At 50.2% G+C, this 26,666-nt stretch overlaps 1 protein-coding gene across 6 annotated transcripts in view; it reads left to right on the forward strand.

Moving 5' to 3' along the window:
- Nucleotides 1-26,666, forward strand: part of TRAPPC9 (trafficking protein particle complex subunit 9) — a 343,110-nt gene that overhangs the window by 46,755 nt on the left and 269,689 nt on the right. For all 6 annotated transcript variants that reach the window (XM_081071109.1, XM_081071112.1, XM_081071108.1 and 3 more), the window contains 3 exons: nucleotides 1,066-1,282; nucleotides 8,285-8,428; nucleotides 24,870-24,996. In XM_081071109.1, the coding sequence (XP_080927235.1) occupies nucleotides 1,066-1,282; nucleotides 8,285-8,428; nucleotides 24,870-24,996 (488 nt within the window). The remainder of the gene's footprint in view (nucleotides 1-1,065; nucleotides 1,283-8,284; nucleotides 8,429-24,869; nucleotides 24,997-26,666) is intronic.

Here is a 26,666-nt window from a genome sequence, read left to right on the forward strand (position 1 = left end):
GCAGTTCCACTTATAATAAACGTAGTGTTTATCACCTGGTATCTCAATACGTTTACATGACACAGAGGAGAATGAAAGAGGGTATTACTCATCAGAGCATTACAACCTTTCCTCTTTAATTGGGTCCGTGAAAGAGTCAGTGGGAACCCTGATGGACTGGAGGCCACGACTTGGGCCCTTGCCCTGGCTGTCACCTTTATTTTAGACGGTGGCCTCATGGGGACACTGGCTATGACCACTGTGGGTTTAATCTCCCCCAGTGTCTTTTATCATATTCAGCTGTTGGGCGCATTTGAAGATCTGCAGTTTCCAGGTGTGTGATAAGGCGTTCAGCCCCCCTGCCGCTCCTGCTTGGGTCTCCCTGGTCCCTGCCTGTGGCTGGCACCTCAGGGCACCGCAGTCTCTTTCTGACACTGTATTGTATGCATTCTGGAAGCAGGCGCTCTGTCCTTCCCAAGTTTGCATATCCACTGGGCCTAGACCTAAACATAAAGCTTCTAGAAGGAAACATAGAATATCTGTGGGACCTCAGGGGAGGTAAAGGTTTCTTGGACAAGGACGCCAAAGCAGTAACCATAAAAAAAAAAAAGAAAAAGGATAAATTGAGCTCCTTCACAGTTTCTGCTTATCAAAAGACTCCCTTAGGAAAATAAATGGACAACAGACTGGGGGAAAATATTTGCAAAGCATATATGACTAAGGGCTTACTTACATCCAGAATATCTAAAGGACCCTACAACTCAAACTAAAACAAATGACCTAGTTTAAAATACAGTCAGGATCTGAATTAAGGGAGATAGACACGTGGCCAGTAGTCCTATGAAAAAATATTCCACACCATCCGTTATCAGGGAAATGCAATTTAAAGCCACCAGAATGGCTGCAAGGAAAGACGACAACATGCAGGTGTGTAGGGCAACAGTCATTCTGGTACGTTGTTGGCCTGAGTGTGAAATGATGCTCCCGCGTTGGGAAAGGTGGGTTCTGCTTATGGCCGGCTTTGTTTTACTGTCTCCTTACACAAGTGCCTCTCTGAAGCTTTTCCCCTTTCTCCCTGTGCCTCAGCTCTCTGAGGAAGAGAAGATCCAGCGCTACAGCGTCCTCTCCGAGCTCTACGAGCTGATCGGCTTCCGTCGCAAGTCGGCTTTCTTCAAACGCGTGGCCGCCATGCAGTGCGTGGCCCCCAGCATCGCGGAGCCCGGCTGGAGGGCCTGCTACAAGCTCCTCCTGGAGACGCTCCCAGGCTACAGCCTGTCGCTGGACCCGAACGACTTCAACAAAGGTACTGGAGTCTTGCTGCTGGAACTGAGATGCCGCGGTGGTTCTGTTATCCGTGCGTGGCGTGGGCATCTGCTGGACCTGTGAGACGCTGCGATTGGGGCCGGGGTTGGAGATGAGCACAGCCCCCATCTAAGCGACAGGATGGGCGTGGGGCAGGGCGCTTATGACAGAAGTGGGCGTTCCTTATCCGTGTGGCTCCGCAGGCTTCCCTGAGCTCACCGACATGGTGTGTCTGCCACAAACCCCTTCAGCCCCGAGTGAATGTTACTCATGAAATTTAGCCAAGTTAGCAAAACTCGATCCACCCAGAAGAAGTACACTTGGGTGCATGTGTACACATGTAGGTACGCGTTTGGTGATAAATCCTTATTCTGCAGTATGAACGGAGGGTGGCACATGTTAAAGATCAGCTGTGGCTCTCATAACAGGTACTCACAAGTGTGATGCCCAGTGTCAGGCAGAGTGCGATTAGCAGAGAAAAAACTTCTTTCCGGTTGTAGTTTTAGACACTTTCGCCAGTTCGCATCTAGAGTCGTTAGGTAGGAAAAGGACTGAGTGACAGCTGCATTCTTGTCCCACCAGGGCAAAATATGGTCACGTACGTAAACGGAGAGCCCTGTACTGACCTGGGCAGCTTGCGGGTCTTACTGGCGAATCCAGTTCTGCTCCTGGGTAATTTTGCTTCTGGGGTTCTCCCCCACATTGAATAAACGTCACCTTCCTCCTTCCTCTTCCCACTGGAATGCCTCATGGCATGTCTGCTTTACATGTTATACATTATTCAACAGAAAACGTGCTGCCCTCTGGCTTGGTGCCACCTGCTGTGTCAGGTAGGAGAAGCAGGATGAAGGGGACAGTTCTGCCCTCTGAAGAAAACAAAACAGGCGGTTTTTCGCCTGCGACGCCCCCGTGGGTGCTGGCAGAGTCTTCCTCTACTCTGTCTCCAGGTGTGGGGATGTAATTACTCTCTCCCCATTTCCCACTTCCATGAGCATCTTCCCAAAGCAGCACTGTTACCTGATAACATCCATCTCTGTGGAATGGCCTCAGGATGCATTCTGGGTGGCTTGGTTCGGGGTGGGCACACTGTGTCACGATTTGGGGCTTTGTGGGCCACGTGGCCTCCAGGGCAGCTCCTTGCTCTGCTGCCATGGTGTGAAAGCCGCTGCAGACAGTGAGCAAACCAATGGAGCTCTTTACACATGTCAGTGGCATGCGGAGTGTAGTTTGCCACATCCCTGGCTGAGAGCACAGTGAAATCTAAAATCATTTTTCTTTTTTTGGCCAAAATTATTTAAAAACAGCTTTCCAAAACCCTTTGGAAGGAGAGTCTTGAATGGTCAGAAGGAGACTGGGGGGCTTTGCAGGCAGCCCCTGGGGAGCGAGGGCATGTCCTCCGTCCTTCGTTTAGCTTCCTGCTCCTGTATAGGGACTGGCCAGGGCGCTTCTGCTCCGGCCAGTGGTGCTCGGCTTGTAGGATGGCAAGAGCTGAGGCTCAGTGTGGGCACGTATACCCAGCAGGGGTCAGTAGGGCTGAAGCACCCTGGACTTCTGTCTCGAGGACTTAAGATGTCCTGCCCTCTGCAGCCCAGGGGTCTGATCTCGGCCCCCCAACACCACCATGGGCCTGTTCAGGTAGCCTGAGTGTCTTCCCTTTTTAAATCCGGCTTACATAATAGCATGCATTGTCACGTGACCCTGCCAGGTCTCCTCCATCCCATCCCCATGCTGTTGATGTTTAAAAAATGAATGTGGGACTCGACGTTTGTCTTGGTTGGATACCATCCGTGAATGTGTCTCATGTTGTTGGTCGAGTAATTTTGAACCTGAATTCTGTCCCTGGCTTTGTCTCAGCCACTGGTGATGGTATTGAGTGCAAGAGGTCCAGGACAGAACTCCAGCACAGAACTGGGGACCCTCCCCAGAAGGCCTTGCTGCTCAGCAAGCTTTTCTTTTCTTTCTTTTTATAAATTTTATTGGAGAATATTGGGGAACAGTGTGTTTCTCCAGGGCCCATCAGCTCCAAGTCGTTGTCCTTCAATCTATTTGTGGAGGGCGCAGCTCAGCTCCAAGTCCAATCGCCATTTTCAATCTTTAGTTGCAGGGGGCGCAGCCCACCATCCCATGCGGGGATTGAACTGATAACCTTGTTGTTCGTTGTTGAGAGCTCCCGCTCTAACCAACTGAGCCATCCGGCCGCCGCTCAGCAAGCTTTTCTTGGTTCTTGCTTCATGCTGGACGGCAGAGGATAAACACAGCTCTACAAAACCCGAAACCCGTTGCCCGTGCTGCTCTCTCCCAGGCGTTCTTTCTGACCAAACAGAAATCCTGACTGATTTCCCCCCTGCAGTGTCACTTGCTCTTCTGTTCTCTATTTTTTCCCCTCTGTCCTCCCAGGAGATGGGACGGAAGCTGAGGTGGGCAGAGCACCCGTTTCCTGCGTGGCATTTCAGGTGGACGGTGTTTACTGATGGCCCCGGTGAGCCTGGCACGCACGTCTTATCTTACAGACGAGGGGCCTCGGCAGGGGCAGGAAGTGCGTCCTGAGACTGTCCCAGGTCCTGCATGGGCCTCTTTGGCCTCTATTGGCATTTTTCACTCTCTGGACGGCCTCGCCACAGCTGTGGTCACGGGAGCGCCCTTACCTGTAGTTTCCTGAGGCCCCAACACCATGTGGTGTTACCGTAAATGTCATCCTGGAGCCTGGGGACAATAGCGGCTCGTGATGGAAATCTTCCGGGGGGGCCATCCTATGGTGGAGGCCCTTGGCTAGACCTCTGCGTGAGCTGCCCCCACGTGGGCCCTCTGCCCTGGGCTCTGAGCCCGTCGCCTGGAGGTTCCTTGTCGGTGGTGGGCAGGGGCTGTGGAGCCCGTCTGCCTGCACACGTCTCATGTGATTCTGAGAAGACTGAGTTACCTGTTCCCTCTCTTTACAGACGGGGCCTTTGGGGTCCAGATGGGGCGCATGGGCCCTGCTTTGTGCTGTTTCTGCTGGGCACACTCCTTGGTAATGGAGGCAGGAAGGGCAGCCTGAGTGCACAGCTGTAGGTCCCAGCTGGCCAGGTGGGCAGTGGACGATTATAGGAGCAGAGGATGGTCTGCTACGTGGTGAGGGTGTTGCTGGTTTTGGGAGCCAAGGTCACACTAAGTCAGGACGAGGGCAAAGATACTGGGTCAGGCCCTAAAACTTGTGGATTTTCACCAGAAAGGCTAGGAGTTCCTGGGGGACAAGATGAGACGAGACCTGCAGGCCTGAAAAAGAGAGGAGAGGGGAGAGTACAGGCTCCTGGAGGCTGTTTTCTGGAGAAATTTCATTGGGGAGGTTAGTGTTTGGGAAGCGGGAAGTGGGTTTCAGAGCAATCACACTGTTGGTCTACGGAGGTGAGAAAGGGTGTTTTAAGTTTCTGTGTGCGCCCCCATTAGCAGCTTCTCAGCAACGTCAGAGAAGATTGAAGTTACATTTCTGGTTACGTTTCTTGGTATCCTTTGACCATAATGCCAGGCTGGCCTCCGAGCAGAAGCTGGATGACACACTAGGCGTTGTCTTAAGTGTTTCCCTCTGCACTGGGGCCAGTTACATAGACTGTCCAGGAGTCTGTTTGTCGGGTCTTCTGAGGGCCGTTCCTTCCGGGACGCCTCTCTCTGGTTGTTCAACCACCTAAGTCCCAGTCACCCTTCAGGTCCCAGCTGAATGTCCCTTGATGGAAACTCAGCCTCGATGGAATCCTATTTTTCTCTTTCACTGGCTCCTGTTCTTCCTTACAGCACTTCATATAATTTGTAAGTACATTTAAAAATAAATCAGGGTGATGATTTCGCCTCTGCCCCTCCAACTAGCCTGAGCAGAGACCCCTGACACTTTATCGTGTCCCCTGACACGTGGCAGGTGTCTAGGAAAGACGTGTAACGTGGGACCAAATGTAATACAGAGCTACATGGCACATGTTTGCTGACATTTACTGCATAGAGTTTGTTTCTTGATCTTAATTTGTAAATCCAATGAATGAAACATGTCTCTTTTGAAAAACACAGCACATAAGCAAACCTCCAAGTAGTTAGAGGGTGTTTACTCATCTTTCTGTCTCTGGAGGGGACATTCGCCATCATTTTGTGAAGGAGGTTGGGAAAAGACGGCGAGGGAGTGAGATCAACTAAAATACAAATGATAAGTGTCCGCTGGATATATTTTTAATAAGAAATAAAAATCACTTTAGACCCCATCTCCCCGGTTGCTCTGGACCACTTTAAACGTTTCTCAGAAAATTTAATGGAAATCTTACTAAAGCCCTGTACCTGTGAATAGAAAGTAAATTGTATCCTCAGGACCTGGAATGTGTTTCTGCCTGTTTCTCAAATTGAGCGTTTTCACTAGTTGGTTAAGTAAGGAAAGTCGATGTGTGTTGTGTGTATTTGCCAGCTGACAGGGCGGCTTATTATCATTTTAATGTTATTTGTGTTGCTCTAGATGAAGATTTTTTTTTTTAAAGATTTTATTGGGGAAGGGGATCAGGACTTTATTGGGGAAGAGTGTGTACTTCCAGGCCTTTTTTCCAAGTCAAGTTGTTGTCCTTTCAATCGTAGTTGTGAGGGCACAGCTCAGCTCCAGGTCCAGTTGCCGTTGCTAGTTACAGGGGGCGCAGCCCACCATCCCTTGCGGGAGTCAAACCGGCAACCTTGTGGTTGAGAGGACGCGCTCCAACCACCTGAGCCATCCGGGAGCTCGGCGGCAGCTCAGCTCAAGGTGCCGTGTTCAATACTAATTGCAGGGGGAGGAGCCCACCATCCCTTGCGGGAGTCAAACCAGCAACCTTGTGGTTGAGAGACGCGCTCCAACCACTTGAGCCATCCGGGAGGCAGCTCAGCTCAAGATGCCGATGCCGTGTTCAATACTAATTGCAGGGGGCGGAGCCCACCATCCCTTGCGGGACTCGAGGAATTGAACCGGCAACCTTGTGGTTGAGAACCCCCTGGCCCATGTGGGAATCGAACCGGCAGCCCTCGGAGTTAGGAGCACGGAGCTCCAACCGCCTGAGCCACCGGGCCGGCCCAAGATGAAGATTTTTGATCATTCCTTTTGCTCAGCCTTTTGCTGAGCGAAAGACTAAAATTTCCCCAGGAACTCTCATGAAAGAGACAGGCAAGGGAGATGGATTTGCTCAAAGGTGATAGTTGATGTAATAAACCCTCAAATTGGTGAACTGAAATGCAAGAGTGGTGATAATTTTATCACTGGGTCCTGTGCTGCCAATCTGTCTTAAGAATAAAAAGATTCAGGTTTTATAGGAGGAGTTGAATCATACAGGAATTATGGCTTGTACACTATTTAGTGTTAAGAAAATTTATACTCAGTCTTCCTCATAATTGCCTGTGGTGGGAAGTGGATCATTATCTACTGAAAAGGAAATCAGCAAAGTGATAGTTGGCTGAGTCTTTAGTGAGGAAGCCTTCTCAATGTGGTAGTGTTGAGACTAGTTAAACTGGGTCGCGTGAATTCATGGCGAGGTTAGTCTCAACCTTGATTTCAGCTTCTTAATCCTTCTAAAAAGCTCTTATTTTGCTTTAGCATTTGGTCTGAGCCTCTTTTGAGAATGTGGGAACAACTGAGGGACTTGTCTTTCTGTCCTCTGCTGTAGGAGAAGCACCACAATTTACACCCGAAAGAGGTCAGTCAGATCGGCCACTTGGGTGTCTCGTAGTGGCTGGGCGTGCGTGCGTGCATGCGTGTGGGTGGTCAGCTCCAAGAACGCCAATTACAACATTACTGTGAAGTAATTTAAATATATACAAAGTACAGAAGAGTCAACCAGATTAAATAATCATCACGATTTGGACACATTGGCTTTATTTAGGCCTTTCTTTTCCTTTTATTTGTTCTTTGTTGAAGTATGTTACAGCCAGTCCCAGAAATTGTGTCGTCGTACCCTCCGTGCTTAAGGCTGCTTGTCTGAACAATGAGCATTTTCTTCCATTAGGCTTTCAACTGGATCCCCATGCCGGTTAAATACCATCTGTGTGCCAGGCCTCCTGCCAGGCATTACGGGTACCTGGGTGAGTGGGACACAGTCCTGGCTCGCGAGGGAGTTAAGGACGGAGAGAAGAGACCAACGCACGAGCTCACACGTGCCTCCCTGTACCTGCCAGATAACTCCTCGGGGTCAGAATTTGTGTGTGATACAGAAATACACAAGAAGGACTGGTCAGCTGTGTGGGGCAGGGCGGCGGGCGGGGGGTTAGTCAGGGCTGTGAGAGGAGGAGCCTTTGGATCAGAGTCTCAAATCTTTCCCCCCAACTTTCTTTCTAGGGCCATAAGGCTCCTGGGCACACGATACTATGTGGTAACCTGTTTGTTGTAGATTCTAGTTACCACATGTCTTCTTTGTGAAGGATTTTAAGGTGGAAAATGTTTAAAAGTGGTAATTGTTGCCAAAGGGAGAACGGAAAAAATAAGACAAAAATTCTGTAATCTTAAAGAGATACTTTTCAATGGCCATGCAACCAGCTTTCTCACCTTTCCTTTCAAACATGCTAAATTATTTTGGAGGAACAGCTACGAAATTTGGCCGATGTTCTTGTTTCTAATTTATCTGCTTTTCTGTACTTTTGTTATATGTTAGAGAACTGTTGTGCTTTTTAATTTAATGTCCTTGGTTGTTTGTTGGTAATGAAGCCCATCAAATATCAGTGTTTTACTGAAAAAAAAAAAGTACGTCTGAAGCTCAGATACATGCCGTTGAAAGCATAATCTTTTGTTCTAACCTTCTCGTAATTATTTAAAAATGGGTTATTTAAAAAAATTGCCTCTCTGTAAAACATAGTGTGTGAAAAAACTTAACCACTTTAGGGTTCTTGAAGTCAACAGAATGTTTTCTGTTGCCCTTCAAGGTTGATAGTTGAGGCCTTTGTCCTTAAATCCCCAAGTTCCACACGTCACATCGACCCGTGTTTCGCTGCGTGGCTGTGCGCCGTTGGAAGCACTTTCATGACTCTCTGACTTTCACGGCAGGCACGCACCGAGGCTGGGCCGCTGTCCAGATGCGGCTGCTTCACGAGCTGGTCTACGCCTCCCGAAGGATGGGGAACCCCGCTCTCTCTGTCAGGCACCTGTCCTTCCTCTTGCAGACCATGCTGGACTTCCTGTCAGATCAAGGTGAGTGAATTCAGCCCGGAGTGTTTTTCACAGAACTGCGAGTGAGAGCCCTCTTGCTGGTTGGCCCCCGGGAACACTGGGGCTCGGGTTTCAGTGGGGGTGCCCCAGTTCTCTGCTGGGAAGAGGACGCTGTGCGCCTGTGCCCTCCTCGCCTGCTGGTGCCCGCTGCCGCTGCCCGCCGTGCCCTTCACGGGCTCTGCTCCTGGGCCTGCTCACCCCACTCTGCAGCTTTTCTCTGCCCCTCAGCCCCCTGCTGGGCTCCCCTTGTGTTTGCCTGCATTGTGGAAACTGTACATGTCAACGTGTAACGTTTACACAGAGAAGCGCACGCGTCACGGGAACACAGCTCAGTGAATTGTCACCAAGTGGCCTGCCCCGTCCTTGGTACCCAGCTCGCAGACATGCCCTTTGTGACCATTCTGGTCACTTCCGCCCTCAAGGGCAGCTTCTGCCTTGCCTTCCAAAGGCTGCCTCCTCTGGGTTCTTTGCTCACTCCTCCTCTCACTCTGTTCCTGGGTGTCACCTGCTTTGGGGGTTTGAGCCATAATCTATTTCCAACCCAGGTGCCCCCGAACCCAGATCTGTTGACTTTCCTGCCGGCAGGTCGTCTCCTGTCCCTTGTATGGTCCCAGGCTCTTGCACATGCACGTCAGACACGGGACAGTGTTGCGTCCCTGTTGCACGTCCCTTCTGCCAGAGCCTCTCACACCAGGTCGGTGTGGGTTGTGGGCTGGGTCCTGTGGGGCATGTCTGACGTGGAGGAGAACGAGTGGGGAGTGGGGCCAACGTCCACTGCAGGGCAGGGAAGGAGGCAGGCTGGGCCAAGGGCAGGTGGGCCTTGTGGGCCCGTGAGCGCAGAGCTGGGCGGCCCTGCAGAGCTGTCACTTGTCCTCGAGGCACTCCCCAGCTGCCTCAGTTGGTGATGGGCTCTCCTTCCTGGAACTCCTATGATGAAGGGCCCTAAGTCACTTACCTCTCACTGTGGGTGTCTGTGTCCTTCTTGGTGTGGGGTAACTGTCGCTTTCCATTTAGGACTTCAGGTGACCGTGGGAATTGCTGTGGGACTGAGGTCCCCGGCAGGTGGCAGTGGGTGGCAGCATGGCTTCCCTCTGTGTCCGCAGCGCTGTGGCCTGCAGCGCTGCATTTGAATTGCATTTGTCTTCACGCTCCCTGTGGAGTTCACCTTTTCAGCAGCAAGACCAACATGGCGACATGAATTATTTGCACTGGGCTTTCTTTGAAATGAGAGTGGAGCAGAACATCCAGTATCTGGTGTGGGGGAGGCTGGAGTTCTCTCTTTGGTGCTCACGGTATTGGATTTTGGCTTGTTGAGTGGTGACCAGCTCTCTAAGACCCTGAGGGCGCTGCCCACCCTGCTGCCCGGGCCCCAGATTCCTTGAACTCCCCCGGGACCCAGCAACTGCGAGTGGACTCTTCACTGGGCCTTAGTTTTGAGTGCCATCCTGACCCAAGGCACCTGTCCTGTCCCCTGTTGTCACGGTTCTGGTTGCCCTTGGTACCGCTTTCCCCACACACACGCTTTCCCCACAGTGTAAGTCGTGGTGACACAGCCACACCTTCCTCTGAGCTGCTGACACCTCCACCTGCCTCGTCTGCTCTTCGTGGGCGTTTTTCTCGTAAATACACAGCTTATTCCCAATGCAGGGTCTTCGCACTTCCCCTCCCTGTCCCCTGGTCGCCATTACCAAATGACTCCCCTGGGACTGGACTTCCTCTTGCAAGCCTTTTATCAGTCCCCAGGGAGACCAGGCCTCCTGCTGTTTGTCCCCTTTGGGCCCTTCTCACGGGCACACTGAGCTGGTGGTACCTGCTTCCCCTCTGAAGCTGCATGAGAGGGGCACTGGCTACTTCTGAGGTCGTGTGAATTGGTGATCTGAAGACCCTGCACATTTAGAAGGGAAGGACATGGGCTGTCTGACACTGTTGAACAAATTGCCATCGCCTTAAAGGCCTGTGTATAAGGGTATTTGGTTAATTGGAGTCTTCTGAGAAAAGGACAAAAGTCCGGCAGTCTGAAGGATTCTTCCATTAGCCCCCGCCTCTAATCCCCAGAACCTCACAGCAATAATTAGGTTCTTTCTGGGCCTCTGTTTTCTCATTGGAACATGGTACACATGGTACACATTGTGTGCTGGTTTGTTACTATTTTAATGATAGGTATTTTGGTTTATGGGATGACCTTTCTTCTGGAGAGCTCACGGCACCACTCACAGTGTTGATAATTAGGGTTTCTAAATACTGCCGCGTGGAAATTAAATGTGGATTAGAGGAGTGGTCAAGAAAGAAAGAAATGATTGTGGGCCTCGGGAGGGGCTTGTCTCTTCGCCTGCAGACCTGTCCTGGTTTGGCGGGGAAGGGGCGGCATCTGGGCGTTTCTTGCCTTCCCTGCCCCCCACATACCCTCTAGTGTGTGTGCGTGTGAGTGAGCTCGCAAGCTATGTTACGGGGGCAGTGTTTACGGGAAGAGCTCTCAGTTCCCCAGAACTTTGGTCTTTTCTTGTGAGATAAAAGCACTGACTTGAGGACTTCCCTTCGGAAGTGTGACTCCGCCACTTGTGACGGTCACTGGCGCAGGCCACTTTCGCTGGGGCTTCCTGCTGGGGAGACATACCAGCTGCTGTGGCCTGTGGCAGGAGGCTGATGAGCCCCGAGGGATGTGAGTGGAAGCCCGCTCCTGGGTACGGCTCAGGAGTCCCATGGGAAGGGGGCTCTCTGCCTTGGTGACAGGTGGTATGTGCTAACACTCTCTTGAGCTCCAGCCTTTCCCACTCTCGTTTCCACCCTGTGTTCTGGCCATCGAAAGTATAACAGCTCCAGGCACAGCTGCGTTTCCATCCTGTTGCCTTTGCACATGCTGTGCCACCTTCCCTCCACATCCATTTCTGTCACGTTGTCCAGGAATTCGTCCCTTCTCTGACCACAGCACTCCCCCCGGGGGCGCACCGCGTGTGCTTGTTGCTGGCCTAACCCCGCGACTCCAGGCTGCAGGAGGGGACTTGCTGGGCTGTTTCCCTCCCACTTCACTCGTAATCTCCTCAGGGAGCTCTTCTTAAGGCACCTCGGGCAAAAGGACCGTACGTGGGTGGCCACTTGGTGTCACTCAGGTCTCTCCTCAAACCGTGAGTGACTGTCCCTGCCTCTCACCGTGGCTCACATCACCTGTGCCCCCAGTAAGTATTGGGGGGATGGAAGGGTGGCCGAATGACTTGGGTTTAGGTCTCAGGGCAGATCCTTCTTCACTCACGAGCAGGATAACTGCGAGCAGGTTACTGACGCCTCGGTTTCCTTGTCTGGTCCCTTTTATGGGGATGGAGATGCATCTCCTTGTTGTCAGGGTCGTGGTGGAGAGCACGTGAGACGGAGGGCGAGGGGCTGTCTGAACGTGGCAGAGCTGCGAGCGCAGCACCGTGGGGCTTGCTCCTTCCTTCCTCTCCCTTTTGCCTTCTCCATTCCCTGCATTCTCTTGTGCCGTTGTCATTCCTGGGTGTCAGATTCTGAGTTACCGCTGCCCGGCTCTGAATCCCACTGTCTTTCCTACTTCTGTGACCGTGGACAAACAGTTTCACTTCTTGCAGCCCTGGTGTTCTTACCTGCCAGTACAGAGCCGGCTCCCAGGCCGTGAGTCTTAGGTTTCATGCCGGGTGAGGCGCCTGGTGGAATTCCACCCAACGCAGCGGGCACTCAGTGTTCACACTGTTTCAGGTGATTCTGCCTGGAGAAGGGTGTGGGGAGAATGCCAGCGAAGGCCGCGAGGACTCGGTGCAAACAATGGGTTTACAGCATCATGGGGACATTGACAGTTCTCAGGGGTGGAAGATGGTTTGGGTGATGTTCCAGGAAGAAGGTGATTTTGACCTTGAAGGACACATGGGTGTTTGTCAGACCAGACCAGACCGAGCAGAAGGAATAGTTTCAGGTAGAAGGACTTTACCTGATTCTACTGAATGTTAGCTCTGGTAGTGTGGTGAGACATGGTGCAGCCATTCCACTCCCAGGTGTGTACCCAGGAGGCATGAAACTCTACGTCCACGCACACACTTGCCCGTGAGTGTTTGTGGCAGCCCCTGCATAATGGCCCCAAAGTGGAGACAACGTAAATGTCCTTGACTGATGAATGGACACAGAGGATGGGGCATAGCCTACGTGGGTGGGCTGCTCTTTCGCTTCCCTCCCCTCTTTTCGCTTTCCCCCTCTGTCCCTGCCTCCCTTCGTGTGGCTAACATTTGTCCATCCTTCACATTTTAGTATAGACACCACGTTTCTTTCTTTCTATGGAGCCTTTCTCGGTCCCTCCAGACCAGCTCGTGTTCCTCTGGAACATTCCCACTGGGGTCCAGAACTTGCCTGTTGGAGCACTTTTGCCCACTGTATTTTAATCACGTATTTAATGGACACACTCCCCACTGGAGGCTCCCTGAAGGGTGTCTTCCCTTCCGTGTCAGCTGGGGCATGCGTTGGCACCCATGTGTTGTTGCATGCATGAATAATGAATGCTTTTCCTTTTAAAAAAGAACAGCTTTATTGAGATTCAATTCCTACACCACACAATTCACCCATTTAAAATGCACACTTCTGATTTTCAGTATATTCCCAGATATGTGCTCCACACTCAATTTTAACATGTTTTACCTCAGAAAGAAACTGTCCCTTCCGGCTAGCCAGTGGCACCTGTTGGCGCTCACATTTTGTTGAATGCATTAATAATCATACTTTTTTTTGTTTGCTTTCTTTCTGGTTTTGTTTCTTTTTGCTGTTACTGGTAATGCTATGACGAACCTCTTGGGTCTTCAGCTTTCTGAGCAGCAGAGAGATTGTTATCAGGAGAGGGCTTTCCGGGTCAGCCATTGTGAACATTTTTATTGCTGTTGAAACCTCTTGCCGCCAAATTGCCTTCTGAAAAGATGGTTCTAATTATACGGTTCTGGCAGCAGTGCGGGAGTCAGTGTGTACGAGTATGCAATGTTGCTTTACTGTTTTAACGTGTATTTCCTGGTAACTTGCGAGGTTGACTATTTTTACTCTCATGTTTGTTTACTAATTGTCTCTCTTTTCTGTGAAAGTCTTTTATTGTCTTCTGATTGCTTGCCTGTCCCTTTGGTTTTCATTTGTCTGGGTTTGGGCGGCAGGTAGAATGCTGGCCGCGGTACCCACAGGTCTGTGCTGCTTTGAGATGCTAATGAGGTAGCTTGCCGGAAGCGTCGCTCGGGATTTAAGGCAAAGCTAAATCTAGAACCCAGCTTGTAGACCTCGTGCAACGGACATGTACATAGCTACGTATAAACTCTATTCTGTGCCAAAATCTCCCTGGGCGGTGAACACCAGGTTGGGAAGAGTTCAGTCACCTCCCAAAGTGCCTGCCTGGTTTCTGGACTAAAGCTGAAGGTGTCAGGAATGTCTGTCGTGCACAGTTCATACCGTGACCTTGGAAACTAGCGCTGTAAAGTGCATTTCCCATTACCGAGGGTCCCTCGTGTGAATTCCACAGGCGGTGGAGAGCTCACCACGTTGAGCTGCATTGGCCGCCCTTCTGTTCCTGGAGGAGGGCAGGATTTTTGTTCTTTGGTTGTTCCCATCTCAGAGCGTCGGTAAAGCTCTCGTTGGTGGTGAGGAAGACCTTATTCCAGACGGTGGCAGCGGGGTCGCTGTGTTTAGGAGGGAGAGGGTCTGAGCTCAGTCTGAATACGACAAGGACAGGTGGGGGTTAGGGCGCACAGCAGAGGGAGGGGCGCGGATGGCAAGTGACTAAGGAGCCGTCAGCGGTGGGGATTCCGGCTCAGCTGTCCTAACGGGTCCCTGCTGCGGGCAGGCCAGGGACAGGCACATCAAGCGTGGTGGGTGCGGCACTTGGTCCGATGTCAAGGGTGGGGGCCTCTCGCTACAACTGGGCCAGGCGGGCTAGGGACAGCGCCCAAGGGCGAGGCCTCGTCAGACGGAGGGCTCAGAAGAGCCTGTGTCGGCCAGCGGGCCGAGCACGGAGGCTGCTGGGTTCCGGGCCTTCCCGGTCCCACGTCCGGGCCGACTCAGAGCTGTGCAGGCAGGGGCTTCTGGGACGTGGGACGTGGCACGTCAGCCTCGCTAAATGAACCCAATGGGGACGATCTGAATTTGTGGTTTGACTTGCAGTCTCATTTCAGGAAGGGGGAGATTAATCCCCACTGAGAAAAAGCACTGCCCCCTCCCTTGTTCCTGCTTCTGTCTCTAGCATATTTGATATTTTGCTTCTTGTTTTAATAGCAGGAACAACTTTCTGTTTTGTTTTCTCTTTGGCAAGCCTGTTCTCATAGGTCTAGGTGGGCTGCTCGGGACAAATCCCCACCCCCACCTTCCTGCGCCTCCTCCCCCCTTTCTTCTTCCTCCTTTTTCTCCTGTTTGAAAACTATTGATCTGAGATTATGTGATGCTTTTTGAATGAGAGTGAATTGTACTTTGAAGAGAATAAGAAAAAACAGAGTTACCAGTTCCTTCAAAAATCTCGGTTTCTACATGTCAAGTAGCCAGGCTTTTGAGTTTGAGGGTGATTACGAAAGCCTTTGGGCTCATAAAGGAGCTCTTTAAGGTTTCCAGGAATTCTGTGTAGAGAATAAGGGATGAGGGAGAGGCGAACAGTTACACAGGAGAGGTCTCTTCAGCTCCTTTCTATAGATAACTGGTGACCCTCTCACAGTTGGGTACTGTGCCCGATGCAGGCGGTGGGAGAGGTGACCTCGGAGCTGAGCTTTGAGGACCTCCTGGGACAGAGCTGTGGCACGCAGGCACAGTGACTTCCGAGCACTCGTGGTGCACTTGGCGTAGTGTGTCCCACATGACATGAGATGCCTGCAATAGTGGGGTCCAGGGGTTGGCAGGAGAGACGGAGTGGGGTGACGACAGCCCTTCATGCTGGGCCGAGGAGTGAGGACGCATCCTATGGGGGGTGCAAAGGGAGTTTATCAACATGGGGGCTTTGTCACCCTCCTCCTTCATCTTGGGAAGGAAAGCCGGGGCTGAGGATGGAGGGGTGTGGGGTGAAATGCAGAAACAGGGTTGGATTGTTTTGGACTAGGAACGGGACTAAACGGAAGAAGCCAAAATTGTGACCGTCCAGGCTACTTCCCCCGCCCCCCGCCCCCCACGGACTATGTTCGGTCGGTGCAGACACTCTGGGCGCTTCTCCTGGCTTCCTCTTTCCTGCCTCCGTTCTCGGTGACTGTATCCACATAGTGTCCATTCAGGATCCGTTCAACACCCTCCCCCACTTCTCTGTCCGCGCTTTCTCCTGGGGGAGCTCACCTGGCCCCAGGCTCCAGGGACTTTCTCTGCACACATGGCGCTCACCTTTGCTTCCCACCCTGAGCTCCAGACTTAACGTCTGCCCCTTCTTCACGCTCCCATCTCTGCAAATGCTGCCGCGGTCTGTCTAGTTGCTCAGGCCGGAAACCGTGAAGGCCTTCTTGGCCCCGCTTTTGCCACCAGACTGCACGTCTCAGCCCTGGTCAGCACGTCATCAGGGCTTTACGTCCCAGATGTGTGCCCCACGTGGCCGCGTCTCACCACCTCTGCTCTTACAAGCGCCATCTAAGCCACATGATGTTTGCTGCTCTGCTCAGCCGTCACAGGCCCACTTTCCTCCAGGATCACGTCACAGCCCTTTCTGCTTCAGACTGTCCCAGGGGCGCCCGTCACATGGATAATAAAATGCAGTAAAATCCACCTCATTTTCAAGAGCCTACCAGGCCCCACATGATTTGATCGCTCTTTTGTTCTCCAAACTGACCTCCCTCCTGTCTTCGTCCATTCACTCAGCTCCAGCCATATTTGGTCTTATTTCTGTTTCTCCAAAAAAGCCAGGTCATGCTCGTCCCCATCTGTGGGAACTTGCATTTGTTCTTTCTGCTTTAACAGATTGTTAGGTGGCTCTGTCTGTTTCACAAGTACCCCTGAGAGGCCTGTCCAGGAGCTGTGCTCTATGGGCTGCTGCGAACAGGCTTTAATGAACAGAAATGACTAGTGGGGCATGAGTAACTGAGGCCTTTCCTCGGTCTTTGCTTATTTCAGAAACCAGCCTTCCTCCTTTCCCTCCTTTGTCATCGTTTGTTTGGTTAGGAAGCGAAGCGCATCCAGCCACCGCGCTGCCCTGGTCCCCTCAGAGGCGTCACCTCCACATTCCCCCGTTCTGAGGGCAGCAGTGTTTCCCAAATCAAATCTGTGACTTGGGGCCCAAGGACATTTATCGTGGTTTGTAAAATTATACGTGTGAAAAGTCATGCAGAACTGTACAAGTCATGTCCCATTTAGTTATAGATTCAGTGAAATGTTTTATTTATTTTCACATACATAGTGGTAAGTATTTATTCTGGGAAAGCTAGAGGGCTATATGTCTACACAGTATGAAGCTTGGGAAGGGAATGGAGTCACTTAGAGCTTGGCCTTTGGGAGTCAGACAAGAAATCGTGTGTGTGTGTGTGTGTGTGTGTGTGTGTGAATGCTTTCATTGGAAACAAAGATTCTGAGGTGGCTGATGCCACGTGTGTCCGCGAAAGTCACGTGTCTGAGTTGGGACAGCAGACACGGGCCTGCGGTGTCAGTGCAGGATGGAACTGAGACTGAGACGCCCCACCCCCATGCTCTTTCGCGTTCCGTAATTCTAGACTTCCTGTGAATTATAATGTGCTTCGCTGGTCATCTTTTACAACCCTGGGTATGTTAGTATATGTTCTTTACATTTTTTTAAACATTTAAGTAAATGGTGACATGGTGTTGAAAATGAGAATGCATTGTTTTACTGGATTTTGGTGTCAGAGATTAAGGGTAAATAGCATGACTGTCATAGTGGAAAGTCTCCTAGACTATGGACTCACAGCCAGAAACATGAAGTTTGGGTTTACAGTGCTGCTTGCTACATCTCATTCCCATCACAAAATCCACCCAAGTCTGAGATGTGCGTCTTGCCCTTGAGCTTTACACAGTGAAGTATGAACAGCCAGAGTGTGACTCTGGCCAAAAACAAAGGCCGTCGTCTGTGAATTGTGAAGGTGATGTGTGTTATTTTGCTTCCTGTTTCCCATTCTTCACGTGCTTTTTTCCCCTTTGCATTTTTCTCCAGGTGGTGTATGTGGTTTCTTACAGAGTTTTGATTGAATATATTTCGTTTTTCACCTGGCTGGGGAGAAGGGAGCGTAAGCATATGAATTGTTATGTTATGTAAGGCCTGGTGGGAACGCTTCAGTAAAGAAGGGGTGTAATTCGTTTCCATTGCAATTCACACAATTCCTTTTATTTATTCAGAAATAGACAAAAGGGGTTGGACAAAAACCCAGCAGAAATGAAGGGAAGCGTCTGACTTCCTTTTGGTTCTGCAGGGAAGACATAAATACTGTGTAGTACAACATAAGTACCTGCTAATAAAATATATTCTTGGTAGAGAAGCCACCCATGTAAAATAATGAAGGGAAGAAATAGTATCAGTGTGTCAGAATCCCAAACAAATTAGTGGATTTGCTACTTATGGGAAAATACTGATTTGCCAAGTTTGAGGTGAACCGGAAGACAACATCTTGGGGGGGAGGCAGAGGGGTATATGAAAGGGCGTCCAGCGCCTCCTCGAAGGGCTGGTCTGTGCAGGACACGGGGCTCCCACGGTGTTTCCAGCAGCAGAGCGCTGTCCTGCTCTCCTGTGCCCGCGCCTGCCATCTGCTGAACCAAGCCCAGGCCAGGCTCCGCCTAAGGGACCGCCTTGCCTCCCAGAGCCGTTTCTTACGTCTTCCACCCAGACTGTAAAGTGCTTATCCTGCAGCCAGTATTCATCTGTAGCCTCGGAAGCTTCCCACTACCTGCAGAGATGAGATTCAAATTCCTCAGCACATTATGCAATGTTCTTTCCGCCCGGCCCAGCGTGTCTCTTTTGCTGAGGTGCTAGGCTTGTCTGCTGTTCCCGGAACAGGTACGGTACGTATGTGCCCGTCCGTCTGAACTTCTTAAAGCCTCACGAGGGCCCTGTGAAGGAGCGATGCTTAGCCTAACCTTAGCCAGCACATGGAGCATAAAGACATTACCCGAGGTAGCATGGGAGGGACTGGGGTTTGGACCCTGGTGTCGGGCTCTGCAGGCCATGCTCTCTGCGCTGGTCCTGGTTACCTCCCGTGTTACGTCCGTCCAAGTGGAATTCACTGAAGGCTGGATGCCCTGGCCTCTCCCTGACGAGAGCTGAACCACCCAGGATGTGCCAGCCGGGGTTAGATACCACACCTCTAGTTTGTCTCTGGCCCAGAGGTGATCTCTCAACTTCAATGCAGTTGTCATTTGTTTGAAAGACAAGGACCGGATGAGGTAGAAAACGTCAGATTTAATTTATTCAGCTTCTCCTTCCCTTATCACCAGCTCGTTACTTTGCTGCTTTGCCCAGAGATGATGCATGAGAAATTTGCCACCCATCATGTCAGAGTACCTGGACTGGGACAGGGGCTCTCCTGGGGCCTCCACCTGAGGAGATGGGTCCTCGGGCGCTCCTTTGTCATGGGGGGGGGGGCAGTGAGAGAAGTTAGGCATTTCCCGCGTGTGTCCTGTGGTCCTTAGTTACCTTGCCTTTCTCTGTCCCGCAGACAGTGGGGTAGCTAGTCCGGGACCGGGATCCTGGCTGGGTTGCAGCCGCCTCTGGAAACATGGAAATATCTGTTGAACAAAATATTTTGTGACATTGTAATTTGTGATCAGTAGGTTGCAAAATTAGAAAGGTTTTTTTACTTTAAATGGGAAGTAATATCACCTCAGGGGTGTGACACAGAAGTAGGTTCATTCCACTCACATACTTCCCTTTAGGGAAGGAGCCTGAACAGCTGGAAAAGAAACTTTTGGTTCCAAAACACTATGAAATTATTATTACATAAAAGTAATCATTTGAGTTACAAAAACACAAGGTTATTGTGTTTTTGTAACAAATTACAAAGTGGGTCAAGGAGGGCATAAATTTAAAAAGTTCTGTGAGGATTTATGGTGGAGATTTAAGAGTTAAGCTCTTGGTATATTCAAAATATACTTTCTTTGATAAAAATTTGCTCATGATGTTTCAGTTGTACTTCCCGTCCTGACCTCTGAGCTTCAGTTTCCACAGGAAGTCCGGGCGTGTCCCCTGAGTGTCATGGGATCCTAAAGTCACCCACCGTATCCTCAGTTGAATTAATTGCCTTTTTCTTGAGGGTGTCACTGTTTTCTTGTTCTTGGAAGCTTGAACCTTGTGGAATCGCCCTCAAATTGTCCTACTTATCCTATAGCCTATGAATTGCTTGCTATATCCTATCCCCATATAATGCTTGCATTTTTCTCACGTGGGGTTGGTTCCTCTTCGCTCTTTCCCGTCACCACTTTCCATACCTATTCCTTGGATTGCTGTAGGACACTTTTGACATCATGTCCTGTTTCCTGGCCTTGCTCCTTCTGATCCATTCTTCACACTGAAGCCAGAATTATCTCCCTGAAATGCAACGAAATCACACCCTTGTACCTTCAGAACTGCCCCCCTCCTCTAGGAAAGTCAACCCCATCTCAGGGACATTCATGACTTGAGTCAAACCGTCTTTTTCGGCTAACCTCGTAGCTGCTCCATCTCCATCATCTGCATTTCACATCTGTTGGACTTGTGTCGTCCTTCGGGCGTAGCAGGTGGTTTTCCTGCTGCCCCGACTGCAGTGTGCCCTGTCCTCGTACTCGCCCTGTCTCCATGTTAGTGAGAAGGTAACAGGCCTTCCTCCTCGCCTCCTCCTCGTTCCTTACGCACGTCTCCGTTCAGTATCATTTCATTACGTCCTGAGGCCAATCCCGTCTGTGGGTTCCTCACTAGATGACGGGACACCCGGCGATGGGACCATGTCATTTCCCCCTTTATCTTCATCATTTTGGACAGTGCTTTTACCTGGAAGGTAGTCAGTACGTGGGGAGACCAAGGACTTCGGGGGGCGTCTTGTCCTTGAAGAGGAGGATGTCCAGCTGAGTGTTTAAGGAGGGCTCTTCCTTATACAAGACAGATACTCAGTGTTTGTTTGTTAGAGGAATGTTGAGTGAAATAGGAAACAGTTTTACAAGAAAGGGAGATGGCCGAGCGTAACAGTGTATGACAAGTCGGTGTCTGGCGGAAGGGAAGGTACACTGACCCGGGAGTGAGACCTTTCTAAGCGCACTTTGCCCAGCTGTGAGGTAGACGCAACACTGGCTCCTCCTGTAAGGTTTGGGGGACAATTGGATGAGGTGGCCGTGAAGGGCGTGGCCAGTGCCTGCATGGATATGTCCTCTCCACACGGCAGTCGTTGCTGCGCTGTCGTCCTGAGCACGGCCGAGGACAGCCGGGGGACAGCTGCGGAGTACGTAACCGTGACCTTCTGCCTTGGTGATAACGAGGCTCCCGCAGAAGCTGCGGAGCCCAGTGACGATTCAGGACGCCTTCCCCACGCGGGACATCCCCCCACGCAGGACGTTTACACACAAACCCTGATTTTTCTTCATCAAACTTTGTTTGAAAATTCAATGTTTAAGTGTTTTTGAAATAATTTTTATTATACAAATAATGTCTGCTTCTTTTAGAAATCTTGGGAAACATCAACAGAAAGGAAGGAATGATGCGTAATCCTGCGTGGGCAAACACTGTTGACATCGTGATGTGTTTCTTTCCTATTGTTTCCTATTCTTTTAAAAATTGGGTTATTTTTAAGTTGAGTTTATTTCATAAGTATAATTTTGCATCGTGATTTTCTGTTGTAACATCACAGACGTTTCCCGCGTTGCCGCAGTCTTTATAAATGTCATTTTTAATGACTGCATCAATTTGCATTATGTTACGGTGCCATGTCGTATCTCACCGTTACTTCATAAGTGGATGTGCAGATTCTTTCTAATTATGCATTAAGTCTTCATTCTTAAGATAACTTCCCCTTCTGGGTGTTCCGTTGAGATCTCCAGAGGTATTTAAATATCTTCTAGGTAGTGCTGTAAATAGATGATGATATAATAAGCTGATGGTTTAGCATAATTGCCTTTCATTTTGGTAGAACATGTTTATGTACTTGAAGAGAAGAAGGAAAAATATTTAATCTCCTGGCGAACTTGACTGATTGCTGATCAGGGCTTCGGAGGTGTCACGACGCAAATCAAGTGAGAAGCCGGCGCGGAGCCCCCGCGTTCTGTCAGGCGATGCCGTTTTCCTGCCGCACCACACGGCTCATTCCATAGCTGCTGCTCAGTCGGTCATTCCTCTCTAGTGGTGGCACGTGACTGTCGCAGCCTTTGTGGCTGGACCACTGTGCCGCCTGAATGTGTTTGCCCAGTGAAAAAAAAGCTGAGTTGATTTTTCTTGCTATACAAGGATATCTTGCTGGATATCGTGTTTCCAGGTATCTGTGTTTTCTTCTGTATTTTCACATATGGGGGCAATCTGGGTGGGCAGTGCGACAAAATGGAAAAAACAGGAAGTGTGAGCTGGTAGGGCTGAGTATGAGTACAGTTTAGCCACTTCTTACCTGAGTGGCCCCAGGCAAGCTCCCGTGACCTTCCCAAGCCTCACGTTCCCTATCTGTAAAATGGGCACATTAATGCCCAAGGAAGTTGCTCTGTGTGGTGAGAAGGGCCCTGGCCTGGAGAAGCCTGGGCTGGAAACCTTAGCCTTGCCTGGTAGCTTAGAAAAGAAGGAGCATATCCTGCGTCCTCAGTGCTCTCACTCCTACGGTGGAACTAATGACAGTATTTTACCCAGTGGGTCATTGTTAATCGCACGTCCCTGATGGAGCGCCTGGTTTTCGTGCTGCAGCCTATATGCACTTTCTCACCACTCTGGGGACAGGAACGAGCTGTCACTCCGCTCCCAGCCTGTTCTGAATGTGTTACTCTTGGGTTCCTGGACCCACCCATTTCTTTTGAAGATGACAAACGACCACTTAACTCCTAAGTGTAGCGATGGGTCTTTAGTTTGCATCCAAATGGACCTTTTTATCACACCCACCCTTATTTCTCTTCTTTTCAGAAAAACTCATCTTTTGGCTTCTTGAGTCTCACTGTAAAGGGTTGCTTCTTTTCAAACTCATTTACTAGTTCTTCCTCTTCTCACTGACCCTAACCTCTGTGTTTCCCAGATGTCGTCCTTGGACCCTTTGCTCCTTCTGAGAGCTTGTCTGCGCGCCGTGGCCTACCCCGGGTGGGGGGTGGGCCTGTGTCTGGGTACGAGGGTCTGCCCTCCAGTTCGTGGTGTCAGGGCGGAGCTGCGCTTGCTAAGAAACCATGCCATGTCCTTCAGCATGGTCTGTGTCAGTAGTAACGATGATATTTTAGCCTCTATCTTTTCTCTTTGTTCTGTTTCCAACTTATTTAGAAAGTAGGTGGACAAGAGGGGGCCTGCTTATTGGCAAACCCGTGGAGATCTCAGCATTATAATGTTGAAATGAAAGAAAAGTGAAAACAATTTGAAGACTAACTGTGATTTTCACTTCTGTAGGGGAAGGGATCAGAGCCGACTCTGAAATGTCATTTGCGATTACGTCAGGCCACACCTATACTTTTCCCTCTGTATTCTTTTCCACTCCTTCTTCCTTAGTTTTCTTATTTCAGATTTGGAAGAAAAGATGTCCTTCTTTCTCCTTTTTCTCTTCTCTACCTGTGTATCGTATCACTTAATGCAAGTGTGGTTGTCGTCTCAGATTATTACTTAGAAGAAACAAGAATAGATGAACTGAGAAATTGTGATGTACTGGTTTTTGTCCAGTTGTCAACTCTTGAAATGAGCAAATGGTACTTGTCGTGTACATTACTTTGTTTATAGAAAAGCCATTCATCGCGAAGCCAAGCAATGTACTACATGTATCTTTCCTTCTGGGACAACTTTGCAATTGGCATGAGGCATCGCAGAGAGTTATTTCCTTCTTCCTTTGAGCAGGGTTGCCTGAGAGCGTAACTCACCTTACTGAGATCCCTAAGCCACGAGTGCTCTACCTAGCATCAGGCAAATTAGGTCCTGGACATGTGGTCAGCTGGAGCTCGTGGGAGATTTATCATGGATAAATTGAGGATGATTAGATTATTTCAAGAATTTTGCTCATGTTGTGATTAACATTACTCTGTTGTATTCAGAATTCTGCTTCCTTGTCTGCCCTCTAACTCCCGAAAGAACGATGCTCAGACCCAGAAAACCCCTGTCGCGGCAGTTTACCCGTTAACGCACGAGCCTGCCATCTGTAAAGTCCTTGCCTGGACACTGGTAGGGAGGCCGCAGTCGTGGTGAAGCACTTGGCCCCCTCTGCAGCCGTCCCCTGCCCCGTTCCCTTCAGTGCAACTGTCTGGTAATGACGGCAATTTCCATCTTTCCACGGCACAGAGCTCGTGTCACTGTTGCCAGTGCGTTACCTCCTTTCATCCTCAGTAACCTTTACCTGGGAAGGGAAGGCCCAGAAAGGTTGATTGGCTTCCCCTAAGGTGGTCACACAGCAGATGGGGAATGACCACGCCGTTTATTCAGACCCGGGCTGACGGCGCTGCTCGCCACGGCTGTGTCCCTCTGTCACTCGTGGCTCCAGCTCTTCCAGCTTTCCCTGTCAGCAGTGACAGAGCAAATCGACCCCAGGAAGGTGGAAGCCTCTTCCCCACCCCCAATTCCTTCCTTTCCTTTCTTCTTCCAGCTAGTAGCCTGCCAAGACCACAGGCTTAGGGCCAAATGTAGGCTCTTTGACAAGCGTTGAACTTCGCCGGGTCTCAGCCTTTTCATTTGCCGCCGTGCACACCGCTGCTTTCCCTCCTGAATACTGGCGAGGTTTCCAGCAGGCAGGCAGCTGGGAGCCCGCGTGTCAGAGTCTGTGAGCAGGTGTCTAGAGCACGTTGTGGACGTACGCAAACACGACTCACTGTCACCTGTGTCCTCTTCTCCTCCTCCTAGTGGAAAGGATGGGACCAGGTGGAGAAAAACAGTCTTATCTCACAGAGCTCGATTTTGGCTTCAAAATGTGGACTTGTGATTATTCTCTTAAATATCTTGATGCAGATGGACGATAAACTGCTTGAGCATGGGAACTGGCGTTTTGCTTGGTACCTAGTAGTTGTGGGAAAATATTTCTTAAGTGATCAAAAAATTCCGCTTCTCCAGTCCTGCTTGCCTACTGACTTTCTTGGAACTTGGTAAGAATTTGTTCTCTTGGAAAATGAAATCTCCTAGAAGATAGTAACTTAATTTCCTTTTTATCCACAGGACCTTAAATGGGGCCGCTGCTAGTGGTTATCCAACTGAATACAATAAAACTTCCACTTTCTTTTTATCTCCTGTGGTCATTGCCCCTTTATTTCTGTCAGAGGATTGGACTCATTGGACCATCAGGGATTGGGTTACGAATTTTATTTTTGCTTGAATAGAATACCATAAAAACCTCCCATGTTTACTTTTGTTTAATTAACCGTCATTTTGTTTTTATTTTCTCATCAGAAAAGAAAGACGTGACTCAAAGCCTGGAGAGCTATACGTCCAAGTGTCCTGGGACGATGGAGCTCATCACCCTTCCCGATGGCCTGACCCTGCCGCCGGTGCCCTTCACCAAGCTTCCCATCGTCAGGTGAGCAGGCTCCTCGGGAGCGCGCGCTCTCTGCTCTGCTCGCGAACACAGATCTTTACAAGAGTGTCCGTTTGTTGTTGGCCACGTCTCTGGTCTGCTATCAGGTCAGGTCTCCTCACAGTCTGGAGAGCAGTATGCATGTCACCCTCTGAGCTCCGTGTGTCCTCGTCCTGGGACTTCGGATGCTGTCGGACCCGGAGGACTGCTTACACACGCCTGTTCTCACTAGTAAATGGAATTTGGTTTTCGTCCGAGACTGGCTTTCATGCACAGCTAGTGTGATTTTTGTGCTGTTCTCCCAAATTTATGCCACTTGAAAATGTGAAGAATTCGGGTGAATGTGATATCCTTGCTCCACAATTCTTCAGCCTCCATCGTTACTGCTTTTCTTGTCAAAGCAAGGTCTTTTTTCTCTGAACGTGCACCAGGGGGTACTTCTGGAACGTGCTTCGTGCTGTCTTCTCTAAACTTCTCTGTGCTGTGTTGTGTGTCAGACTGGTGTGTCAGCGTTTCTTTACAGTACAGGAAGGAAGGCCAGGAACTAAAGTTTATCGATAGGTCTCATTTATGCTGAGCGCTAGTGAATGGCCTCTGTGTCAAACTGGAAAAAAAATGTAAGGTTTTGTTCAATAGTCTGGCATTCCAAGCCTGTTTTTGCAGTTAACCGTGGGGCTTCAGTCGAGCTGTTTCACTTCCCTGAGACCCGGGTTCCCCTTCTCCAGCTGGGGTTGGTGAACCATCTGACGGTGCCTTTATGGGTCAAATGGAATGTGCGGGAACGTGCTGTGTAAGCGGGAACGCTGTCTGCAGGTACTAGTGCATGTAGAAGTTTAGGGGAGCTCTTCCTCTCTTCAGAGGTCCCTTTGCTATTCCCTGTCAGCGGTACATTGAGTTTTGTTTCTCTTTGTTAAATGGGATCAACTGAATTAAGTTCCATCACGCTCGCAAGGAATGCTGAAATAAATGTAACTTCCTTTATTTTTAAATCGGTGTTATCCAGAGCCAGGGAGTCTCAGAGCTGGGCCGTGGAAAGTGGTGGTTATGTGGGCTCAAACATCTTTTTTGTTCCCGTATTAGCGGGTCATGGTCTCACTTCTCAGAGAATTGAACCCGGCACAGGGCTGGTGAACTCTGGCTCGGCCGGGTATCTTCCAGTGTGAATTTACCCTCCTGGCTATAGACACAACGGTGGGTTTCCTGATGAGGACACGTCGCTGTCAGAAAATGGGTGTTTTCCTTGGTCTCTCTGTGCCAAAGAGTTTCTCATCTGGAAAGGAAAGAATTGGTCAGTCTTCTTCATTTCACGGGATTTCAGTGCCAGGACAGTTACTACTTGCCCAGATGTGGAGGTAGCGCTCCCTCTCTCACCTTGGGGACGATCCTTGCTAGTGGGCTCATGGTCCTAACATGACACTGTACATGCTATGTGACACGGAGGCCTCGTGCAGTGTTGGGGCGCACAGAGGAAGGGTTGCTGGCCCAGTCAGTGTCGGCCCTGGAGGACATTCACCAGCAGTTACCTGGCAGTACCAGTCAGGGAGGGTCTTCCAGGTACAGAGAGCAGCTCGTCTCCGGGTCGGTTAGCTCTTGGTAGTCCACAGTGCAAACTTCCTACTTGAGGTCCGAGGAGGCTGGTGTAAACCCAGCCCCATGGACGGGGCAGTGTGGTC

Source organism: Rhinolophus hipposideros (assembly GCF_964194185.1).
Source record: "Rhinolophus hipposideros genome assembly, chromosome: 13".
Classification (NCBI taxonomy): Eukaryota; Metazoa; Chordata; class Mammalia; order Chiroptera; family Rhinolophidae; genus Rhinolophus; species Rhinolophus hipposideros.